The sequence below is a fragment of the Embiotoca jacksoni genome, unplaced genomic scaffold (assembly GCF_022577435.1).
Source record: "Embiotoca jacksoni isolate LCO1_2020_lvr unplaced genomic scaffold, fEmbJac1.0.p SCAF_13, whole genome shotgun sequence".
Lineage (NCBI taxonomy): Eukaryota > Metazoa > Chordata > Actinopteri > Embiotocidae > Embiotoca > Embiotoca jacksoni.
The window spans coordinates 18,721,414-18,747,770 of NW_027185263.1; the positions used below are offsets into that span (position 1 = coordinate 18,721,414).

Consider the following 26,357-nt stretch of genomic DNA (forward strand, 5'->3'; position numbering starts at 1 on the left):
CTAATATAATACAATAAATTCGACATGCATACATACACGGTCTAATATTCAGCCACATCAACTATCAATCAAAGACAAAGTCATGATTGTATGGGAGCAGTTTTATATCTATGTACATACAGTACCTTTAGTTACAGGGTAATTTTACACATATAGAGCATATCCAATAGAGACCAAGCACATCCTCTTACCTGTGAATTCCCAGTTAATGAGTTTCTGTTTGGGGATGGAAGTTTTCATATTATTAGATTTATATTGCTTGTGTGAATATGTTGAAGAATGTATCTTCAGCATGTAAAAGAACAACTGACTGTATGGGACATGATGAGGAAGAAGGAAGAATGGTGTAATAGCACCGCTTTTAAATGCAAATGTTCTGTCAGACTGCGGCTTTTAAGAATTTGGTTAGATATCAATGTGACAGGCGAAACCTCAACTTAAAGATAAGGGTCCAATGTTGCTACAATGCTGCCTGTGTTTCATTTCAAAGCGGTGCTATTACAAGTAAATGGGGTATGAAATCCTCTCTTGCAAACCATCCATCCATAGTAGGAATAATTACAATTTGTAACACAGCTTTCTGAAAGGATGCACCTCCAGTTGGTAAAGTAATGGCTTCATATTCAATTGACTCACAAGAATAGTTCACAACTAACGAGTGAATGATACCAGTTATTCTGAAACAATAAATAACTGCTAAGAAACCTCCAGCTATCCCAATGCGATTTTAATTATAGCTGAAGAGGAATCCTGTGAAATGAACAGGCCAGTAGCAAGACTGAATCTTCTCCTAAAAATCATTGGACCTCAGCAGTATTACAGCATGTGAGGACGAAATAAGAGCTTATAGTGAATGAATGTGAGAGAGCATTGCTATTACGCTGCAATAAATTGGTGCTCCATGTTTTTGAGTGCATGTGTATGTGTGCAGTGTGACAGCTGAGCATGTGTGACTGTTGAGAAGTAACAGGACTCCTAATTAGTGCTGGGCTCAGGGTGCTATTTAAATTGCTCAGTGTTGTACAGTACGAGTGGGGAGGGCTCAGATCCCATCAGTACTGTCTGTCAGTCGGTGCTGACTCAATTCAAACAAGGACTTCATTTATTCCTCAGTGCAGCCCTGTACCCAACAGCCAGCTCGCCTCAGAACAAAAGGGCCCTCTTTAGTGCTGATTGGATGGTTGGCTGGTGTTGTCTGTGCTGAGAAGGCTCTTTATTGCTTGCCGTGGCATCTCTTCCCGCAATGTAAGTCATGTAACATCCTTTGTTTTGGCTGTTGGAGAGGACATCAGTGGGCAAGCTCCTTTTGGAAACTCCCGCCGGTGATCTAAGCAAAACAGGCTGCATTGTTTTTGTGTAACTGTGCTTTGATACTCTGTTGTCGCTACACACACATGGCTTTGCACATGCTTGCTGGGGTGGACAGGTGTTTCTCCATTTTGCCATGGCCATTGCTTTATGGAACTCTGAGGTTTGCTTTGAATCCAGCCAGAATCCAGTAGAAATATTCCTCCCCTGAAATAAGAAATTTAGACTTAATAAAAACTGACAAAGAAACAGAGTACGAGTTAACAGCCATGTTAATGTTCTCTGAGAGGCTATACAAATGCCATGTTTGTTGAAGTTATCATCATTGCAAGTTTCAAACTTGGCAACAGCATTAATGTAAATTTCATTGTCATAATTACAACTTGGTAACTCTGATTTTTCTTAAAGCACTAATGGGTGTCTGTCATGCAGAGGGTAGAGGCTTGAAATCTCTCTCTCCCTTTCTCTCTCTCTCTCTCTCTCTCTCTCTCTCTCTATATATATATATATATATATATATATATATATATATATATATATATAATATCGAACTATGAGATTGAGTCGATGAGATGAAAGAGAGGCTGTGCATGGAAGCTCCACATTACCACCTCTTTCATGTACTTTTAGCACACTTACTCTCGTGGAGAAATTTTAAAGGTACCGAGCACACCACCGTTTTGCACTTGTTGGAAATAACTGGAACATTTGAATGCATCCCCATACTGATTGCTTTTGTTAACAGCAGTACAGAGGTACTTAGAGAAGAATCAACACTTCTGTTCCACAACAGCTGCAGCTTCCTCGGCCACCATAGTTTGATAATACGTGAGGTCGGTGGTCCTTCCCTTTCCACCATGTAACCTTAATGGTCACTGTTAAATGTGATACATGGTTCATGGTTTCACACTCAATATGTGGACAGTTTTAATTACGCACTCAAGGTACTCATAGTGCACTGCCATGTTTCTATACTTGACCATGTGAACGCACCTATGCTTTACAAATAGTGTTCGTATGAAAGTACGCAAGTTGGAACACAGCATATGTTTATGTTCTAAACTTCACCACCATCTGGATATATGAAGATTTGCAGGCCAAATTTTCTATTTCATTGTGTCAATTAAAGCGAAAAATAAGTTGTGGATCAACCCCGTGATTCGGATCGCCTCGGAAATTTACTAGGTTCTTCCTCCACCTCTGCTACACACTTCCACCAAGTTTCATGAAAATCAGGCTGGTCATTTTCTGTAATCATGCTGACAATCAGGCAAACAAACAAACTGCACCAAAAACAGAGCCTCCATGGATCAAGTAATAAAGTATGAAAAGAAAAAAAAGGTTATATAAATGTCAGACATTTTTCTGAGATAAGGTCCATATCTCATAATGCACACAGGAGAGAAGACACTACCCCTATGATCAATCCTCCAAAGTAATCAGTGAGTGTAAAGGCAGTAATTTGCATTTCTAAATCTCTGCTATTACCTGTGTCAGATGAAGTATGTCATATCTCTATATTAGAGTCTGTAAATCCTTTCTTGCCCTCATTTACCAGCACAGGCTTCTCTGTCCGTGTGTGCCATACTAATACCTGCAGGAAAGAAGAAAAGCATGGACAAGCAGGAACACAGTCAATATGATGAGATACTATTTCAGAAATTTTGGCTTGAAATGCTGTGGAGTTGTAATATTCTACATCATACCTGCTGCACAATGTCTAGAGGCAGAATGAGCTTAAAGGGGTTGGCTGTAAGCTGATAAGGCTTTCAGAACTCAGTTTTATGACATTAATGATCCCAAGACTCATCTTCTTACTCTTCCAGCATTTACAAATGCAGCATGTTTTACTGTGAGTTCACTGGGTTTACACAGTGTTTTAAACATACAGAGAGTCTCCTTTCCTTACCTTAGTGCAGTTAGCAGCTTTAGGTTCCAAGTCACTGAGAGTGACCAGCTCCTTTAATAAGCTGCTCTCCTGATATCCTCCCTTCACCCCGCGTAACTTGAAATAAGCCTGAGGTTTGGACAGAATGAGGCGCAGATTCACTGCGAACCCAGCCATGTCGATGGCAAACGGCCGGTGTGGGTCAAATACAGTCTTCCAGCCATACACCTTGCCCAAGGTGTTTACTTTGGGGGACTCATATCGGAGGCCACCCACAAATGCCACAGGCCACACTGACACTTTTTTAGTGGAACGCATCTGTTTGTTGAAAACAGAGACAGAAATACAAATCACTTTACAAACCACAAATTCGATAAATCCCAAAATATAGATTGAGCTAAAGACACAAAACACAAGTATGACAAGTGAAAGGATGAAGAGACAGGAGGATAAGGACTTTGTCTTTGCTTTAAAACACATCTCCTCACCTCCTCAAACAGTTCCAGACTGTATGTGTTGTCATCATCTGCAAAGTAGACAATCCCAGACTGGCTGTTATTCACACTGAAGCTCTCACGTAGCCACCGCAGAGCCAGGTTCCTCTGTATGGTGCCTCGTGGTATTCTGGGGTCCCTAGTGTCCCCGCGTACCTTATAGTTCCTGGGTGTCTCCACATTGAGGTGGGTGTAGTTGAGCCCCGTGTCCTGGAGGAGACGACTAACCAGTGTGGTCTTCCTCTGAGAGTCTTCAACCAGGATCCAGTGTAGGTTGGACACATGGAGCAAAGTGTTGGCCAGGCGTGTCAGCTCTGCCTTCTGCACTGGGCGGCTGTAGGTGGGGGTGATGATGTGGATAGTGGGCAGGATGTCGGACCAGGGCGGAGGCCGGCTATAGACATACTCTGTTCGCACCACCTCAACGATGTCTCTGTTCTGGAGTGAGCAGGACTCCTTTAAAGCAAAGGTATTTCTGGATTTGGAGTGACCATCACGTCTGTCATCTAGCCAGGAGGTAAAATTTGTACAATGAGCTTCTGTGTGCTGTCAAATATGGATGGAACCTTGTGCCTCATTCAGTGTCTGTATATTCTTCTTGATAAATTATTGTTCTAGACAGTTTCGACTCTTGGATGTGATGCTATGGTTGTCATGTAAGTAAATAGACCTAACGCTCTGCATTATTCAACCTGTGGTATTTACCGCTCAGGTAAGAACACACTGACACATATGCACAGTGTAAGTAACAGAAGTGCCTATGTTACATACTGCTATGACTCTTAGTTTTTTTTACCCTTTCGAGTAGCAAGCAGAGGAGTGATGGCACTCTGGTGCCAAACAGTGATGAGCAGTGTCCAGGGCAGCACGATCAACACAATGGCGACGATGTCACGTCTCTTCGGCATCTCTGGGGTCAGGCCTGCATCATGTCACTCCTTGAGGCAAATAACACATGAACCAGAAATCTATGAAATGAGGTGTTTGTGTCATATCTCATTGAACAATTCTCAAACCTTACTTTTCACAATTTTTATTTTTTTCTACATGTATTAAATCAAATAAACTGAATTTTGAGGCATTATGGTATTTATAATTTTTTTTACACTAGGTGAACTAATTTGCATATTAATGAAGTGCTGTATTGGGCCTTTTACCTCAAACTCCATTTAGAATGATAATCTTTTTAGAGGAAAACCTTCACAGCTTTTTGAGTTATATTTATCATTCTGTCTTTAGCCTGTGAATGGATGAGCTGATTCATTGGGTCTCTACATCTACTGGCCCATCCCTGTATGTAAATTAGATTTAGAAGTCCATACATGGAGGCCCTCAATTGAAAACTAACATCCCTAGCTGCAAGGGAAGAACTAAAAGGAAGGAGGCATTTTGTTAAGAAGCGGTCTCTGCCTGCTGAAGCTGCTTGCACAACAGAATATAGGTCAGAAACTGCTCCAAGCTTTCTTTTGTATCTCCACTGAAAGCATACTGGTGTACTACAGAGAACAATTGAGCTAATGATCTGAAGAGGGCTACAGTGGCTGGAAGGGTCGGGCCCTTTCCTGCCTGTAAACAGAGAAACGCGCCATGGATTCACTCTATTTTAACCTCAGTTAACCCTGAAAGTACAACTGAGAACAGACACAACTAAGAAGATCTATGTGACCTTTATAGTTGAATATTTCATATTCACAAACAGTTGCCCTTCTTTACGCCAGTGGCAGAGACAGGCTTTAATTGATTACTACTATAGAAGTTATTTCTGATTTCCCTTATTCACTAGTTAAATGTAAACTGTGAACTGTTTTCTTGATAAATTCAGTACAATGTTCGTTTCCAACACTAGCGAGCAAAGAGTACGGCATACTACTGAAAATGTGGAAAAAATATTTCTGTACGCACAATATTTAAACAATGTCATGGCCTCCGGTTTAAAATATTTCAACTTTTTTCTGAGTAATCTTACTGCTTGAGGCTCAGTCATTGTTTCATATGACACTCGACAGTACTTTACAATTGGCAAGCTGGGACTCGGAGTGACTGGGTTAATTACAGGGTTGTTGCTCCAAACCCTGTACCTCTTGTCTGCCAGCCAAATCTCACCCCAAAGTGTGTAATAAACCCACCAGTCCACTAAAAGATAACATCTAACAATCCAATTTTTTTGCCTCGCCTCTGTGCAAAAAGTACACACACATATGACTCGGCTCATAAGAAACCATGTGATGAAGTCATGTAACGGATGTGATTTGAAAAAGTTTGAAAGTTTAAGTGGGGAGGTAAATTGGGAGTGCTTGATGGATCAATGGATCAATGGATCAAGTCCTTGAGCAAGACAATGAAGTCAAAACTGATCCCAAAGATGTGGTCAGTCCCTTGCACAGTAGCCGTGTGTGTGTGTGTGTGTGTGTGTGTGTGTGTGTGTGTGTGTGTGTGTGTGTGTGTGTGTGTGTGTGTGTGTGTGTGAATGCAGTCCACTTCCATTCTTATCTTACCTATGTTTATAGGTCACCAACACACATGGCCATTCCAGTGATTGACACTGCTCTGCTCTGTAAATATAGATTGAGAGCACTAGTGATTCAGTTCATTCGCTGATCCCTGCAGAGAAAACATATGTAGGATTAAAATCTGTTTGACAGCACATCAGATAACTATTTCATGAGAGTCGTGTATCTATGTCACAAACTTTTCTGTTATTCATTTTGTTGAAGTTACACTTTTGATGCCCAGCATGATGAGCATCCTCAGTCTTTGATTGGGCTTATTTGATCACTGTGAAGTCTATGATTGGGTCCCTGTAGACTGACTTATGTGGGGCAAATGTTTAGCATCCTACATCAAAGCCTAAACAACTGTTTCATCAACATTATGTTTGTGCTTTTGGTTTGAATCATTGCCAGAAAAGTCCTTCGTGTTACAGCAGTTGTGATTTTCAGGCAATTCAAATCCTGGTGCTTGTTTGCATGAAGGAGATCACATAGAGACAGGCTGAAAACAGTTTGTACCTTTCCATTCTTAGTTTTGAATATTTAGTCAACTGATTCCTGCAGTCCAAAAGCCCTGCAGCCTTCAGTTTACACCCAGATATCTGTGATCCCGAAAAAACCAAACACTTTGCATGCTTTTGTTTCCCTTCTCCTCAGTCTTCTCTTCATGACACAGATCCTCTGCTGGGTATTCACAAGTTTTTAGACATAATTAATTCTTGATTAAAAAGGATCAACCCCAGTCTGAAATCAAAGGTTTTACTAGCTAATTAACCTTTGAGAATAGGTTTAACAGGGTCCTGTTTGAACATGTCATTGCTATAGACAAGCTAATTATCTTTGCACATTAGGTTGAAGAGCGAGGACTCCATCACCTCATCATTTTGCATCCCCTTTTGAAGCTGCATCACATCAGGTTTTAAGCAACCATGAATGTGAAATGTTACTTTAAGATGAGTTGGAAAAGAAAGAAAATTAAACAATTTCTACATTTGTATTCTGAAAAAGCAACATTCAAAGTATTTTGCTAAAAATGTCATTTTAAATATGCATAATTTTAGTAATTCCTGCATCCAAGGAATATTAATACACCGTACAAGAGCAGATTTGTTTCCACTAGCACAATGTGTCATTGAAATTTGTTCAATTTGTTTTTGACAATTAGGATATGCCTGCAAGAAATTAGCAATCAGTTAATGAAACAAATCAATAGTTAGACATGTATTGCATTTCAAAGTAAATTGAGCAAATAGTGAAAGAAATATGTTGGATAATTGTTGGAGAAACTGTACTGTGAAATGTGCATAGTCGACTGCATTGTAATAGTGTTTGAACAAAGAAGCCAGGGAAAACAAATTGTGTCAACACTTTACAGTTCAGGAATTATCAGCAACATGTAAATTTCTTCCAACATCTAGAACTAATTAGTGTTTGCTTTCAGCCAAATACTAACTGTTAAGATGTATCAGTCTGCTTAGTCTTATTTAAAATATCCTGTTCACAAACAGTCAAACCAATAAATAGACAAACCCTCTTGGTGGAGCTAATTAATAATGAAATAAAACCACTAACTAGGTTGTCTTCCTGACAGATATGCAGCAAGGAAATGCAATGATCCCCGTCAATCAAACTCAAGTGAGTTCCCTGTCCTGAAGGTGCATGGACACGAGATCACAGATTATCACTGTGGGCCATATTGTGTGCTGCAACCTGCAGCAACTGTCTGGATGTCTGATGGGCAGCAATAACTTTCTGTTCAGAGTCCAGTCACTTGTGTTTACACTTTACATTCATATTATCAATTGGGAAGTCTGTGACAACAGCAGCTCCAAAGAATTTAATACACACAGTTACTACATTTGGCTCAAAGTTCATTAATCAGGGTTTTTAGGCAATGACAGACATCAAATACCAGATTTTAGGCAATGCACTTCAAAATTTGTTTCTGCTTATTTGTTTTTGCAACCAATGATTGGTTGCAAAATACAGCCAAAATTTAGGACAAACTTAAACTCAACACATTTAAAATGTGATTGTTATGTCCTCATCTCATTTTGGTTTTCAATGTATATGACAGAAAATGAGTGTTGTCTCCAGCTGGCTGAATCCCTTTGCTGTTGTAATTCTTTTTACCTGAAACATTTCCAATTACAACAACTGCAGTTACTGTAACTGCAGCTTTCACAGATCATCCCTGTAGGATGACCTTTGTTGCACATGGTAAGGGGAGAAGAATATAACAGAGGTCACGGTAACTCACTAAATAAGCTGTTTTGGAGGGATTTTTGATCAAACATATTTGCTGTGAAAGCCCAAAAGCTGGAAGTTGATTGTTTGTAGACTGTACTTGGCACAATACCACCACCGGAGGAGGGGCCTGCCACTTGTTAATGTCCTCTGCAGGTAGTCAGTGTACAAATACCAGAACTCCAATATAACTGTAATGGCAAAGTTGCTTTTTGCCTTGTAAAGTTGGATTTTATGGTGATTTTTTTTAGATGTTTTTAAAAAAAAAAATATTTTCTCATACTTTAATTATTCCTTTTTGAACCAGCCACATAATACAGTATTGTTTGCCTTAGCTCGGCCGTAAACATGACAATTGTACCCCATGCTAGCGCTGAACCGTGTAGCCAATTAAAGTGGTGCCTGTCAAAACACCAATCAGCAACCAAAGTAGGAACAATTTGCTGGGCATCAACATTTTACTGTGACCACACAGTACTTGTTCTTGTATCTGCCTGTACCCCACAATGTGACTTCTTTGGTTAAAGGTGTTATTCTGTTAATGTGGAATTTTTATAGCATTAAGAATAGAAAATAGCCATAAATCAAATCAAGAAAATGTAATAGCACTTGTGTGATAACACAAGTGTTATTACATTTCTCAAATCCTTATGCTGGCCTGTATATGACAGACAGCTGTAGGTTTCTGATCTGTTACTCATTCTGGTTTTTGATGTTTTTATCTTTGCACTCATCCCTTTCAACTGGTTTGAGGTGTAACAGTTGAGCTGGGTGATTTGGACGAATGGTTTGGAATTCTAATATTGAGGTGCTGTGGGATTTTCAGGATGAGTCTTTCTGAAATAGTTTTTCACTTCAGGACCTTATGTTGTCTCAGTTTTGTCTGAAGTTGTTTTTGTAAGAAGGAAAGAAAACTATTTTCCCTGTTAGTCAACTGTATGATAACACCAATATCAGTAAGCGCTGACTCGAATACAATGTTAAGTAAATGGTAACAATAAAAATAATCAGGTGTAAGAGATAGGTACTTACAGAAATTAGTGATGAGCCACAGAGTTTAATCGTGCCGTGCTGTGCTAATGATGAAAGTGCTGATACTGGTGCTGGGCCTTAGAGTGTCAAGCTGTGATGAACAGATGGATCCCTCAAGTTGTCTTAGGAGAGGAGAGTGTTTTTGGCCCTCATGCAAGCAGCAGAGTTGGGGTGACAACTAGCGGAGTTCGTTCACAGCATCTGGTGGGTGCTATCCAATCCTCGGCTAGGGTCATATCCACAGTGCCAGCGCCTGTGGAGACAGAGGAGGTCATCCCTCTGGAAGAATGCTGCTTCTCATTGCTCAAACAAAGGCTGGGATTGTCAATGCTGAAGGCAAGGGGATGGGGCGGAGGGGCAGCCACGGTCAGAGGACTCAGGACAATAGAATAAATCATATAAAAAATGTCACAGCTCCACAAATGGAGTTCTTGCTTGGGGATGAAGCAGGGTTTGAAAAAATTGAGAGAGCATAACATGGGGGTTGTTTATCTGAGGCATAAACAGCTAGTCACATGGCCCACTAGTCAGACAGTAAGGGCATTTCTATTCATTCTGCTTTCATTTCCTGACAGACATATGAAAGCAGTGCATTTTGAATGGACTCCTATGCTTGAAAAGTCTAATAGAGGGATAGAGAAGAAATATGCCTCTAATCTAAAGAACTCCACAGATGGAGAGGAGGCAGCAGTTTGAAAGATGGTACGGCTCATATCAGTTACTAAGGAGGCTGGTAATGGGGGAGGATTGACATGTGGCTGTGAATGATGCCAATTACAGCAAATGGTTTAGATGAGTGGCTGTGACTTCAAGCATGTGAAAGATTAAGTCAGTTAAAATCTCGCAGAGTGTATCGCAGACACAAAGATGTTTATTTATATCTCGCAAAGTAAAAACATTTAAAAGAGATATTTCTCAAGACAGGCATGATTGCTGGAAAATAACAGGCCTAATGCTGCATTCAAGTAATATCCGTCAGACTGTTACAAGTCCGAAGTGGGTTATAACGAAAGTCCCTATATCTCTTGTTGGGGTGCACACTGTGGTTGGTTGTCAGTCAATCACAGAGCCAACACCGAAAGACAAACAACCATTCACAACCAAATTCACACCTCGACCAGTTACCAAGACCGAGACCTAGACCTAGACCAATCACGTTAAGGTAGCACACATCTCATTGGACAGGAGGAAGCCAGAGCACAGTTTTATTGAGTCAGAAAGTGGTCTGCATTGTGAACTCTGATTAGATTTACACTTACTGACAGAATAAATCTTTTCTGTAACTTCAAACCAACAATTCACATTTGCAATCTCTTCTTCTCGAATCTTTAAAAAACAAAACAAATATTTACACCAATATTCATGAACAACAATACAGAAGCACCTCCAGAGTGCGAGAGTAAATTGGTCTATTGGCAGTTATATAAACTATGCGCTGGTTACATGATCATGTACAAGGTGGCATCACAAGCTTTCCACCTTTCCAAAGTACCATTATTTCCCAGTTCCTACCATCACTTAGCAGACTTTAAGCTTGCTTATCTAGGCCTTTTCTTCCCCTGCTTTCCTCTTCCTCTCTAAAACCAAATAGCTGTTTCCCTGTTTCCACAATCCCCTGCTCCTATTTCCATTCTCCCCTTCTCGATGTCTGTAGCCAAGCTCCTCAGTACCTGATTATGCCTCCATGTATACCTACTGTGTGGCAAACTAATCTTACAGCCTGACAAATGAGTTTTACTGTTCCTACTGTTGAGCATAATGGACAGGTTGGGTCCTCCCACAGCTTGAGATTCTGTGTTGATGGAAGCACGTTATACAGTGCATCCGGAAAGTATTCACAGCGCTTCACTTTTTCCACATTTTGTTATGTTACAGCCTTATTCCAAAATGGATTAAATTCATTTTTTTCCCTCAAAATTCTGCACACAATACCCCATAATGACAAAGTGAAAAAAGTTTGTTTAAAATTTTTGCAAATCTATTAAAAATAAAGAACAAAAATATAACACGTACATAAGTATTCACAGCATTTGCTCAATACTTTGTTGAAGCACGTTTGACAGCAATTACAGCCTTAAGTCTTTTTGAGTATGATGCTACAAGCTTGGCACCTATTTTTGGGCAGTTTCTCCCATTCTTCTTTGCAGGACCTCTCACGCTCCATCAGGTTGGATGGGGAGCGTCGGTGCACAGCCATTTTCAGATCTCTCCAGAGATGTTCAATCGGGTTCAAGTCTGGGCTCTGGCTGGACCACTCAAGGACATTCACAGAGTTGTCCTGAAGCCACTCCTTTGTTATTTTGGCTGTGTGCTTAGGGTCGTTGTCCTGTTGGAAGATGAACCTTCGCCCCAGTCTGAGGTCCAGAACGCTCTGGAGCAGGTTTTCATCAAGGATGTCTTTGTACATTGCTGCATTCATCTTTCCCTCCATCCTGACTAGTCTCCCAGTTCCTGCTGCTGCAAAACATCCCCACAGCATGATGCTGCCACCACCATGCTTCACTGTAGGGATGGTGTTGGCCAGGTGATGAGTGGTGCCTGGTTTCCTCCAGACATGACGCTTGGCATTCAGGCCAAAGAGTTCAATCTTTGTTTCATCAGACCAGAGAATTTTGTTTCTCACGGTCTGAGAGTCCTTCAGGTGCCTTTTGGCAAACTCCAGGTGGGCTGTTATGTGCCTTTTACTGAGGAGTGGCCTCCGTCTGGCCACTCTACCATACAGGCCTGCTTGGTGGAGTGCTGCAGAGATGGTTGTCCTTATGGAAGGTTCTCCTCTCTTCACAGAGCAATGCTGGAGCTCTGTCAGAGTGACCATCGGGTTCTTGGTCACCTCCCTGACTAAGGCTCTTATCCCCCAATCGCTCAGTTTGGCCAGGTGGCCGACTCTAGGAAGGGTCCTGGTGGTCCCAAACTTCTTCCATTTACAGTCATAAGTATTCAGATCCTTTGCTGTGACACTCATATTTAACTCACATGCTGTCCATTTCTTCTGATCTTCCTTGAGATGGTTCTACTCCTTCATTGGAGTCCAGCTGTGTTTAATTAAACTGATTGGACTTGATTAGGAAAGGCACACACCTGTCTATATAAGACCTTACAGCTCACAGTGCATGTCAGAGCAAATGAGAATCATGAGGTCGAAGGAACTGTCCAAGGAGCTCAGAGACAGAATTGTGGCAAGGCACAGATCTGGCCAAGGTTACAAAATAATTTCTGCAGCACTCAAGGTTCCTAAGAGCACAGTGGCCTCCATAATCCTTAAATGGAAGAAGTTTGGGACGACCAGAACTCTTCCTAGACCTGGCCGTCCAGCCAAACTGAGCAATCGTGGGAGAAGAGCCTTGGTGAGAGAGGTAAAGAAGAACCCAAAGATCACTGTGGCTGAGCTCCAGAGATGCAGTAGGGAGATGGGAGAAAGTTCCACAAAGTCAACTGTCACTGCAGCCCTCCACCAGTCGGGGCTTTATGGCAGAGTGGCCCGACGGAAGCCTCTCCTCAGTGCAAGACATATGAAAGCCCGCATAGAGTTTGCCAAAAAACACATGAAGGACTCCCAGACTATGAGAAATAAGATTCTCTGGTCTGATGAGACCAAGTTTGAACTTTTTGGCGTTAATTCTAAGCAGTATGTGTGGAGAAAACCAGGCACTGCTCATCACCTGCCCAATACAATCCCAACAGTGAAACATGGTGGTGGCAGCATCATGCTATGGGGGTGTTTTTCAGCTGCAGGGACAGGACGACTGGTTGCAATTGAAGGAAAGATGAATGCGGCCAAGTATAGAGATATCCTGGAAGAAAACCTCTTCCAGAGTGCTCTGGACCTCAGACTGGGCCAAAGGTTCACCTTCCAACAAGACAATGACCCTAAGCACACAGCTAAAATAACAAAGGAGTGGCTTCGGAACAACTCTGTGACCATTCTTGACTGGCCCAGCCAGAGCCCTGACCTAAACCCAATTGAGCATCTCTGGAGAGACCTGAAAATGGCTGTCCACCAACGTTCACCATCCAACCTGACGGAACTGGAGAGGATCTGTAAGGAAGAATGGCAGAGGATCCCCAAATCCAGGTGTGAAAAGCTTGTTGCATCATTCCCAAGAAGACTCATGGCTGTACTAGCTCAAAAGGGTGCTTCTACTCAATACTGAGCAAAGGGTCTGAATACTTATGACCATGTGATATTTCAGTTTTTCTTTTTTAATAAATTTGCACAAATTTCTACATTTCTGTTTTTTTCTGTCAAGATGGGGTGCTGAGTGTACATTAAGGAGAAATAAAATGAACTTTTTTGATTTTAGCAAATGGCTGCAATGAAACAAAGAGTGAAAAATTTAAAGGGGTCTGAATACTTTCCGTACCCACTCTATATATATATATATATAAGGGACCTTAAATAGACAGGTGTGTGCCTTTCCAAATCATGTCCAATCAAGTTGTAGAAACATTTCAAGGATGATCAGTGGAAACAGGATGCACCTGAGCTCAATTTTGAGTGTCATGGCAAAGGCTGTGAATACTCATGTGTTATTTTTTTGTTTTTTATTTTTAATAGATTTACAAAAATTTCCAAACAGCTTTTTTCATGTTACCACTATGGGGTATTGTATGTAGAATTTTGAGGAAAAAAATAAATTTAATCCATTTTGGAATAAGGCTGTAACATAACAAAATGTGGAAAAAGTGAAGTGCTGTGAATACTTTCTGGATGCACTGTATGTTGCTCCCAGCAGAAAGATCATATGACTCGTCTCTATTCACCACAGGTCCTTTTTAACTGCACTTTCTTTTTTCTACAATCGCCCAGTTTACCCACTGCCCCTGCTTACCCTAAGCAACTACCCCACCACATCTCTCTGCTCCTCATGACACACCTCATCTATCACCGGCTTCCTCCTCTATGCAAGACACACCTTACTTCACATTGGACCCCCTGTGCACTGACTTAAGCACCCCTTCCATGATGCACCTATACCCACCACCTTTGCCTGCCTTACTGCTGCCCGTGCCACCCAAGCAGCAACCAATTGTGAAATCACCTATCATCTTGCTATTTTGGAGCCAGAATTGACCACATTTGGACAAGCTGGGGAGGAGCGGGCGGTGGATTTGACTCAATCTGAAGGGTACCTTAGGACACTACGTCCACCCATGTAGAGCAGAAACCTGTTTACACCAGAGGCCTGTCAATCAGACATGTTGACAAATATACAGCTTTTTGAAGCCTAATATCTAATTAATGATGAGATTATTTTTAGATAGACTGCCTAAAAACTAATAAGAAGGAGTGTCTTCAACAAATGACGCCATTATGACTTGTTGAACACATTTATTCACTTTGTATTCATGAGAGAAGTTGAATGGGAGTCAATGTAACCAAAAACTTTTTGGCGCCAACTCCAAGCAGCCTTAGTGGTATTGCAACTTAAGGTATTTCCACATTGGCCCACTTTTCAGAACCGGAAGCTATAGGTCTACTATTATTTACAGTCTGTGATGCCACCTGAGCTGCCTGCTGAACATTCCACTTCCCTCCTATCATTAGTGCTGGTGCCAGCTTCCTCACTACCTCAACTTTGCTTCCTGCTATCAAGATTATATTCACGAGTGAATTGTTTGGAGTGAATGGAGTGTTATCAGAAGTCATCTCACAATCAGCAATGGTAAATGTAAAATTACTGAAGTGAAATTCATATCAGTAAATTAAATATCAATTTTTTTTTAATTCACACTATGGCTTATGAATAAAATAATTAAAAAAAAAGATTTGACAAAGTCAAACTTCAATTTAAAAAGTAATTGCTAACTGATTTTTGTGAAGATTGTAAAGAATGTCTTCTTCAGAAGATGTGACATGTTTCAAAAACAGGATAGCAAATGAAAATGTAAGAAGTCAGTAGGTGGGCATATGTAATGACAACATTCTACTGTGGAGATGTTTGTAAATTCAGACGGTATGATGCATATAATTTCAGTGAAAGTGTTAATGAGTAACAGCGCTGTGTCATCAAAAAAAATATTTTGCACAATTTGCATTATTGCAGTTCTCAATAAGGATCTTATTAGTTTGATAAAAAAATATATATATACAGTATATAAACAGTATTCTTCAAATAATGAACATCACATCGCCAGGTATTTCACAAGAGTGACATTTTTAGAATAATATAAGAGCGACACTTAGGTTTTGGAACATAAAGTAACTTTTCAGAGAGAACAACACATTGTTCCTTTTACAATGAAAAGTTGAAATTGTAAGCAATAAAGGCTTGGACTTCATTAATCCCACAGTGGAGAAATTCAGTATAATCACATCGTTACTAATTCCAATGCACTCAGATTTTGAAGTGACCCTAACCCTAACCCTCAAAATGCATGTATCACAGTATAATTCACTAAATGTGACCATAATCAAGTAATAATTATGTTAAGAGGCTTATACAAGCATGTCGTAACGCCTGCATTCTCATGATAGAATTCAAATCAGCAGCCAGAGGCAAATAACAATCAGTTCCATAAAAAAAAATCACAGTGTACACACAAAGTGTAATATACTGCTGGGGATGTAATTAGTTTAATCCCATTATTTTCATGATCAAAGCGAGAAATAACAAGTCTGTGTAAGTAGTCACAGCAAATGAAGCAGCTTCTTCTTCGCCTTGAACTGATATCAGAATATTCTTGTATCTACATCTAAAAGATATGTGGAGGACACAGGAGATCAGTGAAGTCAGTGTGCAATATACATGTCAATGTACATTGTATGATTTAAGGCAGCATTGTGGCATTGTGACTGCATTACCTATATTTATCGGTATTTGTATCTGTATATGTTGATGTGCGCAGAACAACCCACTTATTCGTTTAAAATAAATTAGTATTCAGTCACCTTTCATTGATTGAAAGTATTGAGCCCCCCAACAGGAGCAATTGTATCTTCCAATTCAAATAAAAATATCTTCAAAACAATCACAGCCACATATAGGTTGAACAATCAAGAAGTTCAATCAGCAAGGAAGCGTTTGCATAGCCTTTACTCAATTATACACACAGCCACCGCAGTTTCTATTATATACAACCACTTTATAATGCATGTCACTCATCCTAATTGCAAAAACACACACACAATATGCATACATCAACTTGTTCACTTGTATTTTAGTTGCTGAGATTGTTTCTCCCAGGAGGGGGTGGGAGGAGGTGAGGGGACTTCAGCAGCACATAGAGACACACAGAAAGAAAGCCCATTCACGCTCTCATTCACACTCAAGGGCAATTTTATTTTTTTAGAACCCCCAATTAAACTGAGGTGCATGTTTTTTGGATGGTGGGAGGAAGCTGGAGTACCCATAGAGAACAGAGAGGAGGCACGGGGAGAACATGCAAACTCCACAAAGAAAGGCCTAGGTCACACAATTGAGAATTTTGCTTGTGTCACAAAAACTTGCGACCTCTTTGGTTACGAGTAACAAACTTTTGGTTGTGAAGCAAAAACTTTTGATTGCGAGTTGAGTTGGATGTAATGAGTAAAGCCTGCACTCATGGAGGAGACAGGAGTTTCTATTGGCGGGTTTGACTTTGATCCACAGCCTGGACACACACCTCGCTCCCTATTTAAACTGCCAAAAGGAATGGACGGTTTGCTGAGCCACAGGGACGTCAGTTGACATTATATTGGTCTTTATTAAAACATTTTTTTATTATGGGAGCACAGCGATAACTTTCATTATATTTGATTGTGGTTCTAGATCAACAGATAATCTAAGTTATTACAAAAAATGTAAATGTTGTGTAGCCAGTGAGGAAATGTCCCTCCTGAGCTACTGTAGGTTCAGGTAGGCCTTGGCACCTCATACTTCCTGGGTCACCCATTAGGCAGGGTATAAAAGCTGCACCAAATGAGCTGCTATCAGGCTGCTTTTGCCTTCTGGTGTCTGAGTGCTACATAAATTGTGATTCACAATGATCTGGTAGGTGTCTTTCAAGTTCATTAGCCTTCCTGGATGGAGGAGGCATGACATTCAGGCCAGAAGTAAGTGAAAGTCACTGCTGTTTTTGTTTTGATGTCCTTTTGCATCCTCGTCATCCCGTAGTGCTTTTGAATCAGGCCCAGATTGTAAATCAACCAGAGGGAATTTCTACTCAATTATTAGGGCCCGAGCACCGAGAATCGGTGCGAAAGCCCTATTGTTTTTTCGTAAAGATCTTCTTCTTCTTCTTATGTAAAGTGATTTGCCTTTTTGGAGGCTTTATCATATTCAAAAACTCATGAAAGTGGATACACATATGTCTCCCGGTGAAAAATTTCGTTTTCTAGTGGAGTCGCGAGTGGGCGCGGCAAAATGGCTCGAGAGCGCCCCCTAAAGAGATGCCCTGGCGGCCACATTTACCTAAATTCACAAAAATTCAGTAGGTGTTGCCCACCGGACAACATGTCTATCTTTGGGACTAGTCCCTTAGAGGATGAAATAAAATCCAGGACATTTGGGCCCCTGAGGTTTTCCAGGTGGTGAAACCCCCCGAACTAGGGGGTGCAGTGTATGCTGTTGCCCCACAATGAAGGCCAACAAAGGTACAACATGTTCACCGTTCCATGTTTAAACCTATACCTGTTCCCAATTGTGATCCTATTCCTGTAAATAGGCCTAACCCAACTGCAACAAGCCCTAACATCGAGGAGCATGACTTGTGGGTGGTGGTCAGACCTGCAGTTGGACCAAAGATCCCCCGGCCTGTCAGAGTACAGACCCTATGTGTGAGGGACCAGCATCCCGCAGTACCTATTGCTACTTTGCCTGAATCCTCTGCTGGCTGGTTCCTGCCTAGCCCCTGTTCCTCAGAGGGTAAGAAAGTCTTGTAAGAATTTTGTTTCGTTTGATGTGAGGTAAAGGCTTTAATAAATTACCCTTTATTTCACTGCTTGTTAGATTTTTTAATTAAAAAAAAAAAAAAACTGTAATCTCGGGGGAATACATCGTCTCAGTCCATTATTTTCCGTCACTTGTAGATCTGCGGTTAGTTTTATCTAAAACCACGCTGCTATCATGGCTGAAAATATATCTAACTCACACGGAAAATAACTTTTGTCCCTTTCTATTCCCACATGAAACAGTTTGAGTACTTCTTCTGATAACACGTACATGTTGTAAGGATACAGTGCAGCCACTAGATAGCAACATTCTTGCATCTCTATGAACTGAATGCTGAAAATTTATATAAAGTCAATCGTCAGTCATTACATAGAGATCACACTCACAGTTAGCATTAATGATACTGTTCCTATCATCTTCACATCCCTTATAGTACAGGCATGAAAGAGTACAGTTCAGTGGGAACTTCAGAGGAGTCGGCATCCTGCTTCATAGGAGGATATTGCTGGTTTGGCAAAGACCCACTCTGTGTATTGATCTGCTCATTGAGTAATCCCTCTGCCTCAACTGAGAATTTGCCTCTGATCTGAACCAGCTTTAAAGTTGGTAAAAACAACCTCAGACAATTTAACTCAAAGTCACTTTTTTGTAATGTGCATCGAGAGCGCAGTGTTCAGATTAAGAAAAATGGCTATTGATTTTCTCTTGACTATCCTTCTGAGCTACTCTTGATGCTGTTGAGATGCATTTGATATAGATTACATATGGAATTGATGCAGAATTAAAATATTTGGGAAGTATTTCATACACTGAAGTGAAATAGCCCACTTATGAATTTAAAAGATGATGATCTTAATTCTTGACCAAAATATCAAAAAAGAATAATTTGTCAGGAATTTGTTCATGAAAATGCATGTGAAGTGCAAATCTAAAAGTTAAATCTCTAGAATTCAACACAAATATCTATAACGTTTTAACGCATTTCAAAGAGCAAAATTCAAACCTGCAAAATGTTAAATACTTCATTCTAGAAATATTTTGTGAAGCTGTAAATGATAACATTGATTTGCAGTTTGGCTGAAGCAACATTGCTAGAATATCAATTTGCTGGATTTAATTTTCTTAAATTGATTAATTAATATTGCAAACAGATAGCTGTACTGTTGATGACTTGCTAATGTGATGTTTTCTTTGTTTCTATGTATTGTTTTTATCGTGCTGTTGTTTTCAGTGGTTGAGACATTTTGGGCTGATGGGACATTAGAGTCCTACTGTAGTCTGTCTGAGTCATTGTAAGGTTTTGAATAATAGACAGAAATATTGTGTCAGTAAATCAAGCTTATATTAAACGGCATCTTCATCAGTGTCAACATTTTTTAAAGGGAATTTTAGTTTACCCAAAGCTAGCAGCAAGATGCCAGAAAGACCTCTTGAAGATCATCTAGAGTCTAATAAAAAGACTAACATTCCCATAGTGCTGAGCAAAATTTAGACAACAGGCTGCAACATGACTATATAAAATATGTATCACTCTTTTCACCTGGACCGGAGGAGGTTTTTTTCAACACTAAAGAACTATGAAACAAGAAAAATATTCTTAACATATCTGCACTCTAATCTGAGAAACAGCATGAAAGGTCTGTGTATTTGAGCCAGATAGACCTCAGAGGATTTGACAAACTATTCTAACTTTAGTCTGTAGTTCAATATGCACTGTGACTTTAGATGCAAAGGAAGAATGACCCTTTGAAAACAGCCAAACAGCATATCCTGTCTGTAGATTCTGCATATTTCAAGATTGACAGCTCAAGGGAGAAAAAAAGGGGTTCTGACCTTAATTGCAGACTGAAGCAGCCCAGCATCCACTTCTCTGCATGCCGCCTTCTCTTCCGCTGCCTCTGCCTCCAAGCTCAAAGGATCTTGTCAAGACAGATTTCAAACACTCTTCGCTGCAGTTAACGACATCGCTGCCATTCATTCACACACAAACGCTGCATCCCTGAATGAATGAATAGGGTTTACAGGTGTACATGTCGGGAATGCGCTGCCACAGCTCATGACGTGCTCCAGTGCTCACAGAGTGAGATGTGGGAGAAGAGTGGGCAGCTTATTTGGCACTATAAACCCTCCCTCCCTCTATTCTACTCTCCTCCCATCGCTCTTCCTCTGACTGTCACACTTTCTCTCCTCTTATTCTCTTATTTTTACCGTCTCTGTCTCATTCCAGCAGAAGTGTCTGTGTGAGACAGAGAGAGGGGCGAACAGGACAAAGCAAGGTGTATGTGAGTGTATCGAGACGGCACTGAAGGGTTCTCTGCTCTGAGAGCAGAACCAACCCCCATTCCCTCTGGAACAAGCAGGCATGTACCAGGGAGGGATAGACAGTGTTCAATGGTACAACAGGATGAGAAAGAAAAAGTACTCTGTGTGAGCGATTGAGAGAAAAGAGTCCACATATGAGGAGCCACTGATTTAAACAAGCACAGAATCACCTTACAAACATGCAGGACATAATACGTATTTTTTGACAGTGAAGGATCGTCCCTGAGGAACCATTAAGTGCTACTTTTCCTCTTTTTGAAAGGTGTGACATTTAAGAAATGCTAAGCAGACGAGGGAAGTCCACCAAACTTGAGCCTAACCTTTACTAAATAATTTATTGTGGCTGTGCATCATGTGACACCTCAGTAATTGGAAAACAATATGAAACTTGAAGTGCGGCACTTTAACTGTTGTAATGTGTGTGCACATTAGTCGACTCTATGATGTACCTTGTCGATTAATGGCACGAAAACAGTATTGGTTTAGGTAAGATGTGCACCTCAGCCTAGAAGTGATGAAGTGAAATAACATTTTGAAATCTTACCACTCTACTGTGATGCTATTCTGCTGCATCTCAAGACAGATGTGTGCTGGCTCGTATGTTTTAAAACCTATTTATACAGCAGGACTTGCCTTAGTTATTCTGGTAACAACATGCATCATCCCTGCTAGCTTCATCAAAATGAGCCCCAAGGGTGCAGCAGCTGTGGCCTTTCAAGGTTTGAATTTTGACATTTAAAGTTTCTCCCCAATCACAGGGATTTGTCAGTAAGGCTGGGTGTGAGTAGTCTCACTTATTTTTACGGAAGTGTTGCAATGTGTTTGTGAAAGAAAGGAGGATTGAGAAGCTGAGGCCTTTAAGTACAGTGATGTGCCTTGAATGGATAGTGTCCCATATCAAAAACCAAATAACTATTTTAGTTATTTCTCATCTGTGTTCTGAAACAATCTCTGATGGAGAAAAAAAAGTATGTTATACAAAATCAGCCAGTGACATTGTTGGGTTGCCAAATGCCATGAGTTAAAATCCAAATGGTCAAATGCTCTGGATTTATGAATTAAAAATGACAGCTTTAGTCAGTTTTTGGCACAACATCATCAAATTATACTTTTTGATGTGCGTATTGGTAGTCATGATTGGGTGCTATACTATTGTGAAATATTTCAGTATGTCTATGCAGCTTGCCTTGCAAGAGGAACAAGTAGGTCAAAGCGCCTGGGGACCCTGTAAGCATTTTGACAGAGTTCCAGATCTTCTGGAAGTTGGTCTCCAGAGGGGTGAAGGCAATATTTAGGGCAAAATCCTGCACTGTAATCTCATTCTTGCAGCTAGTGCATCAGAAAACTGGGAACATGAGGAAAAAAGAGAGATACTGAATATTATAAAGCTTGATGAATGCAAGACAAATTCAAATGGGTCTGTGATTTAGGCAGTCAGCTGCAGTATTGCTTTTGCGAGATGATGTTATTTTAAGTACAGTAAAGTTCTTGCCTCCTTTATGGGAAAGCATTGTCCACATTGTCACCATAACTGTTACTAGACAACAGCTTGCACAAACTGTGGCAATGGAAAAAAGGGGCTGTGAGAGAGCAAACAAGGCAAAGGAAGTTGCAAGAAAAAAAGAATAAATGGCTCAGCCAAGCTGAATGGACGGGTATTTTGTCTTTGCATGTATCAATGGGCAGCCTACAATCTGTGTTAATTCAGCTTTCACACAGGGCCCTGAAGCGAGGCTTTCCCAAACCAGCAAACAAATCACTTCCCCAGCTCCATTGGTATTCTGTGCATGATCTCAAGTCTTTGTGTTGTGAAATGAACAGCAGAATAAGAAACTCATTCAAGGTATAGGTGCATTTCGCTCACACAGGGTGACCTTGACTAAAATAAATGCATATACATGGCTTATATCAGTTTTTAATATAAATACAGTATGAGTCATGGATAATACATACTGTAAACACAAATGATAGAAACACCAGCTACATGTTCATGGGACTTATGGTGCCATCCAAAGCGTTTTGCCCATAGACTTTATATATAAAAGGAAGTAGCTTCCTGGTCTGAAAAATTAGCCCAATATGGAACTGCCATTAAGTTTAATACAACAGTGCCACTGGGGTTGGCTTCAAAAAGCCTCCGCCTTCATAGACTCCCATTCAACTTCTCTCATGAAATGCTAAGTCAGGAAATTTTTTTCTATACGTTATTATGGTGAGGTTAGCTAAAGTCCATCATTTTTATTAGTTTTCTGGCAGTCACTGAAAATAATCCCATCATTAATTAGAGTTTAGTCTTTAAAAAGCAGTATGTTTCGGGGTCAGTGGTGACAGGTCAGTGCTGCAGTCAGGTTTCTGCGATAGGTGGACGGGGTGTCAGGTTTCCAATCAGATCAAGTCAAATTCTACTGACGTAGATGTTATCCATTGGTTTGTGTTTTGCGTATTTGAAGCTTCCAGTCTTGCATTTCAGCCATTGCCACCATAGTTTTTTGGGGCCAGATATAACCATAATTGGATAAACCAGACATGCTCCTAAATATACTGCTCTTTGAGGCTTGACATCTAATTAATTATGCAATTATTTTCAGATGGACCACCCAAAACACTGTGCAAAAGGGCTAAATTTAGCAAATGACACCATAATAACTTGTGGAAAAAGTTCATTGACTTTGTATTTCACGCAAGAAGCTGAGTGGGAGTCTGCGGAGCCAGGGGTTGTTTTTGGCTCTGTGAAATTGCACTTTAAAGCACCTCCACATTGGCTTTCCTTTTTGGAAAGATATGCCCATTTTTATATTCTCTATGAATACACTAAAAAAAACATAAAAACGGCATTGCAAAAGCTGTTTTTTCATAATAATGTGGCCATGTCTTGTGAGAAGCAAGAAAACACCCAAAAAGATTGTGAATATTGGACTTACATCCATCAAGTACGAGGGACATGACTTTAAATGAATGTTCCAAATGGTGTGTTTGCTAACACGTAGCTCAAAAATATCCACTTAGGGGGTAATAATATGTTAATTTTGTGTTTACTTTTTTCTGCCTTTAACAGTTATATAACCATTAATAGCTGTGATAAATATGGCTGAATTAACCTGCTATGAAGCACTGTAGCAAAAACAAAAAAGCAGCTCCGGCCTCTAAACTTTGTCCACACCAGCTTCATAACATTGTTTACCGTTTTTCTTTGTTCAAGTGCCTGACTCCAGAAGTAAACACTTTAATGGAGAAATATGTAATATGGAAAAATGTAGTTCTAAAACTAGACTGCTAATTTTAACCTTTATTATTCAATTACATCATGTACCATTTACACCAGTTAAATAGCTTCTTCACCAGTCAATTACCATCATCAACCTAAACAAAGAAAGTGCAACAAGACTATTTGGATTAACAGACCCTAATTATCTACTGCATCTGCAAGTGTTCTTTATTTTGCACATTCAAATAAATAGGATGTCAAGCAGTTATTTTGTTTAAAGCCATTTCTTGGCACTGCTGATGTTTCTCTGGTGTAGAGATGGTGGTTGGCCTTAAATCACAGCTATACAAAAGTGATGAACTGAATGAAATAAGTAATTACACACACGCAAGAGGTGAGAAAATGTGAAAAAAGGACATTTTGTGCAACCAAATTGAACTGCAGCAAATATCATCTCAATATACCTCCTGTGTTCACTGCTGTAAAACCACAATCAATCTGATGTTCAGATCTTCCTTTACGTTCATCTTTCAGGCAAGGTTTGACCCAAGGTTATTTTATATCATAGGATGAATTACTAATAAACCAACAACGAAGAGAAACTCATAAAAGGAGAAATATGATCTCTCTTCCTAAATCCCGTCAGCACTGCAGCATTTTGGATCAACTGCAGGCTTTTAGTTTTATACATATTTCTATGGATTTTCAAATATTCTTTGAAAACAGCCATAAAATATAAAGTATATTTCTTATAAATACAGTATATGTAACTTTATGACGATGCATACATATATACATAAAGTTGGTCTTTTTCGACTATAAAAAAAGTGTTCATTCCCCTTTTTCCATAATTACACATGCAGAAGAATTCAATAACCCGAGTATAAATTATGCACGTACATATATTTGAAAATACATAAATAATATAATACAAGAATATTTGAGAAAATTGTTGTCTGGTGCAAAGGTCATAAACACTGCATTATATGGACATTACTAAAGCGTCTCTCTCTCACGTCCTTTTACATCCATCCTGTTGGTCACACATTTAAAATGATGTAATAGAAATGTGACATTAACCCCACAGTGATAGTTTGCTGTTTTTGCAAAATACAGAGATGTTGTAAAATCAATAGAACCTGCAATTCTGCGTTGCTACTGGCCTGAAAAATGATGATGGATGATGGATTTTTTTGGTAATAAAGCTGCTGCTGTTATTGCAGTGGAAATTGGATTTTACCATGTTAAAACTCAAGCAACCCAGCAAACTACATCCACAAGAATTTATTTTTAATAACTGATTTGAATAAAGCATAACACTGCAGTTTCCACACAATGACACTACATTCTGTCAGTTTGTGTGCATGTTCACTAATGTAATGTAAATTCATTATAAACATAAATTTCCTTTCCTGCGGACATGGTAGGGAGTGGATTTACACACTTTACACACTCATCAATAAAACACATCTTAAAGGTTTTTTTGGTTGTCAGATTCAGGAAATATAATCTTATACCTGAGTGAACAAAGCCTCCAAGAAAACAAAACTTGGTAATGCTCAGTTCATGGCTGGAATACTGTGGAGGACATTACAGTCAAGTAAGGAGGTGCAACGAGGAGCGACATTAAACAGAGAACGGTTTCAATCTTATGACTAGAAAAATTATACTGAACATTAAAAATTGTCTTGCAGCAGCAGGGGAAACAGTGTGTGCTGGGATATGGTAGCTAGCAGGCATGATGTAAAACAATTCATTTTATATTTGTGTATCAAATAAAGTTGCCTTATAGTTTGACTTACCTTTCTGTAAACCAGATGATCAGAGCAAAGGCAACCAAATTTGACTATTATAGCCAATATTAGTGGATGGCATGAAGAGAAGTGGATTCACAAAGCAGAACACATAATGGTACATATCAAAAACACTCTCAGAATGAGAACTCAGGCTATCTTTAAAGATGCTGTAAAGTAGAAATGAAAATTAGCTTTAAGTTCATCACACAACAGAAGTATGGGTTGTTAACTACCCATCCAAATTTGAATGAAAAAAACACAGACAAGTATGTTAAATTAGGGTTTGAAATTGTGAGAAAACCAGCAGTCTTCTCTGCTCTGAGACTGTGGGGGCGTGTCCTGAAGGAGCTGAAGCTCCGCCCCCTCGCTGGAAGGTGTTCAGTGTCCTGTATGACAGTCCTGTGGCTGCAGTTCTTTTCCCCACGAAGCGGTCCGTCTGACATCCAACTTCTAGGTGACTTTATGCATGATGTCACACTGGCACTCTGTCTCTCTGGTGGTTGGAGCAGCCTGCTTTGTGAAAACAAAATAGAATCAGAATTTATTTGTCCAATGAGTGAAACATACAGATGCATATAAATGAAGCTTGTCCCCCTGAGCTGTAACACAGGAGTAAAACTGGACACCAGAGACAGCAGACAGTGAGTCTCCAACTACTTCTAACCACCAGCATTACAATCATGGAGATAATAAGAGAGGAGGAGTT

The 26,357-nt window shown here is 40.0% G+C and overlaps 1 protein-coding gene across 4 annotated transcripts; it reads right to left on the reverse strand.

The window, feature by feature from the left end:
• Positions 1-78: 78 nt before the first annotated feature.
• b3gat1b (beta-1,3-glucuronyltransferase 1 (glucuronosyltransferase P) b) lies at positions 79-20,425 on the reverse strand. 4 transcript variants are annotated; one of them, XM_069147076.1, is made up of 8 exons: positions 20,162-20,425; positions 9,459-9,711; positions 6,186-6,242; positions 4,487-4,628; positions 3,685-4,196; positions 3,218-3,514; positions 2,797-2,902; positions 79-1,515 (listed from the first exon to the last, which is right to left on the reverse strand). In XM_069147076.1, the coding sequence occupies exons 4-7, from the start codon at positions 4,596-4,598 to the stop codon at positions 2,816-2,818; spliced, it is 1,008 nt and encodes a 335-aa protein (XP_069003177.1). In that variant the 5' UTR covers positions 4,599-4,628; positions 6,186-6,242; positions 9,459-9,711; positions 20,162-20,425; the 3' UTR covers positions 79-1,515; positions 2,797-2,815. The 4 variants fall into 4 exon arrangements, with proteins under 4 accessions (XP_069003177.1, XP_069003176.1, XP_069003179.1 ...); XM_069147075.1 differs by having other exon boundaries at positions 6,186-6,291; XM_069147078.1 differs by lacking the exon at positions 9,459-9,711.
• Positions 20,426-26,357: the final 5,932 nt, after the last annotated feature.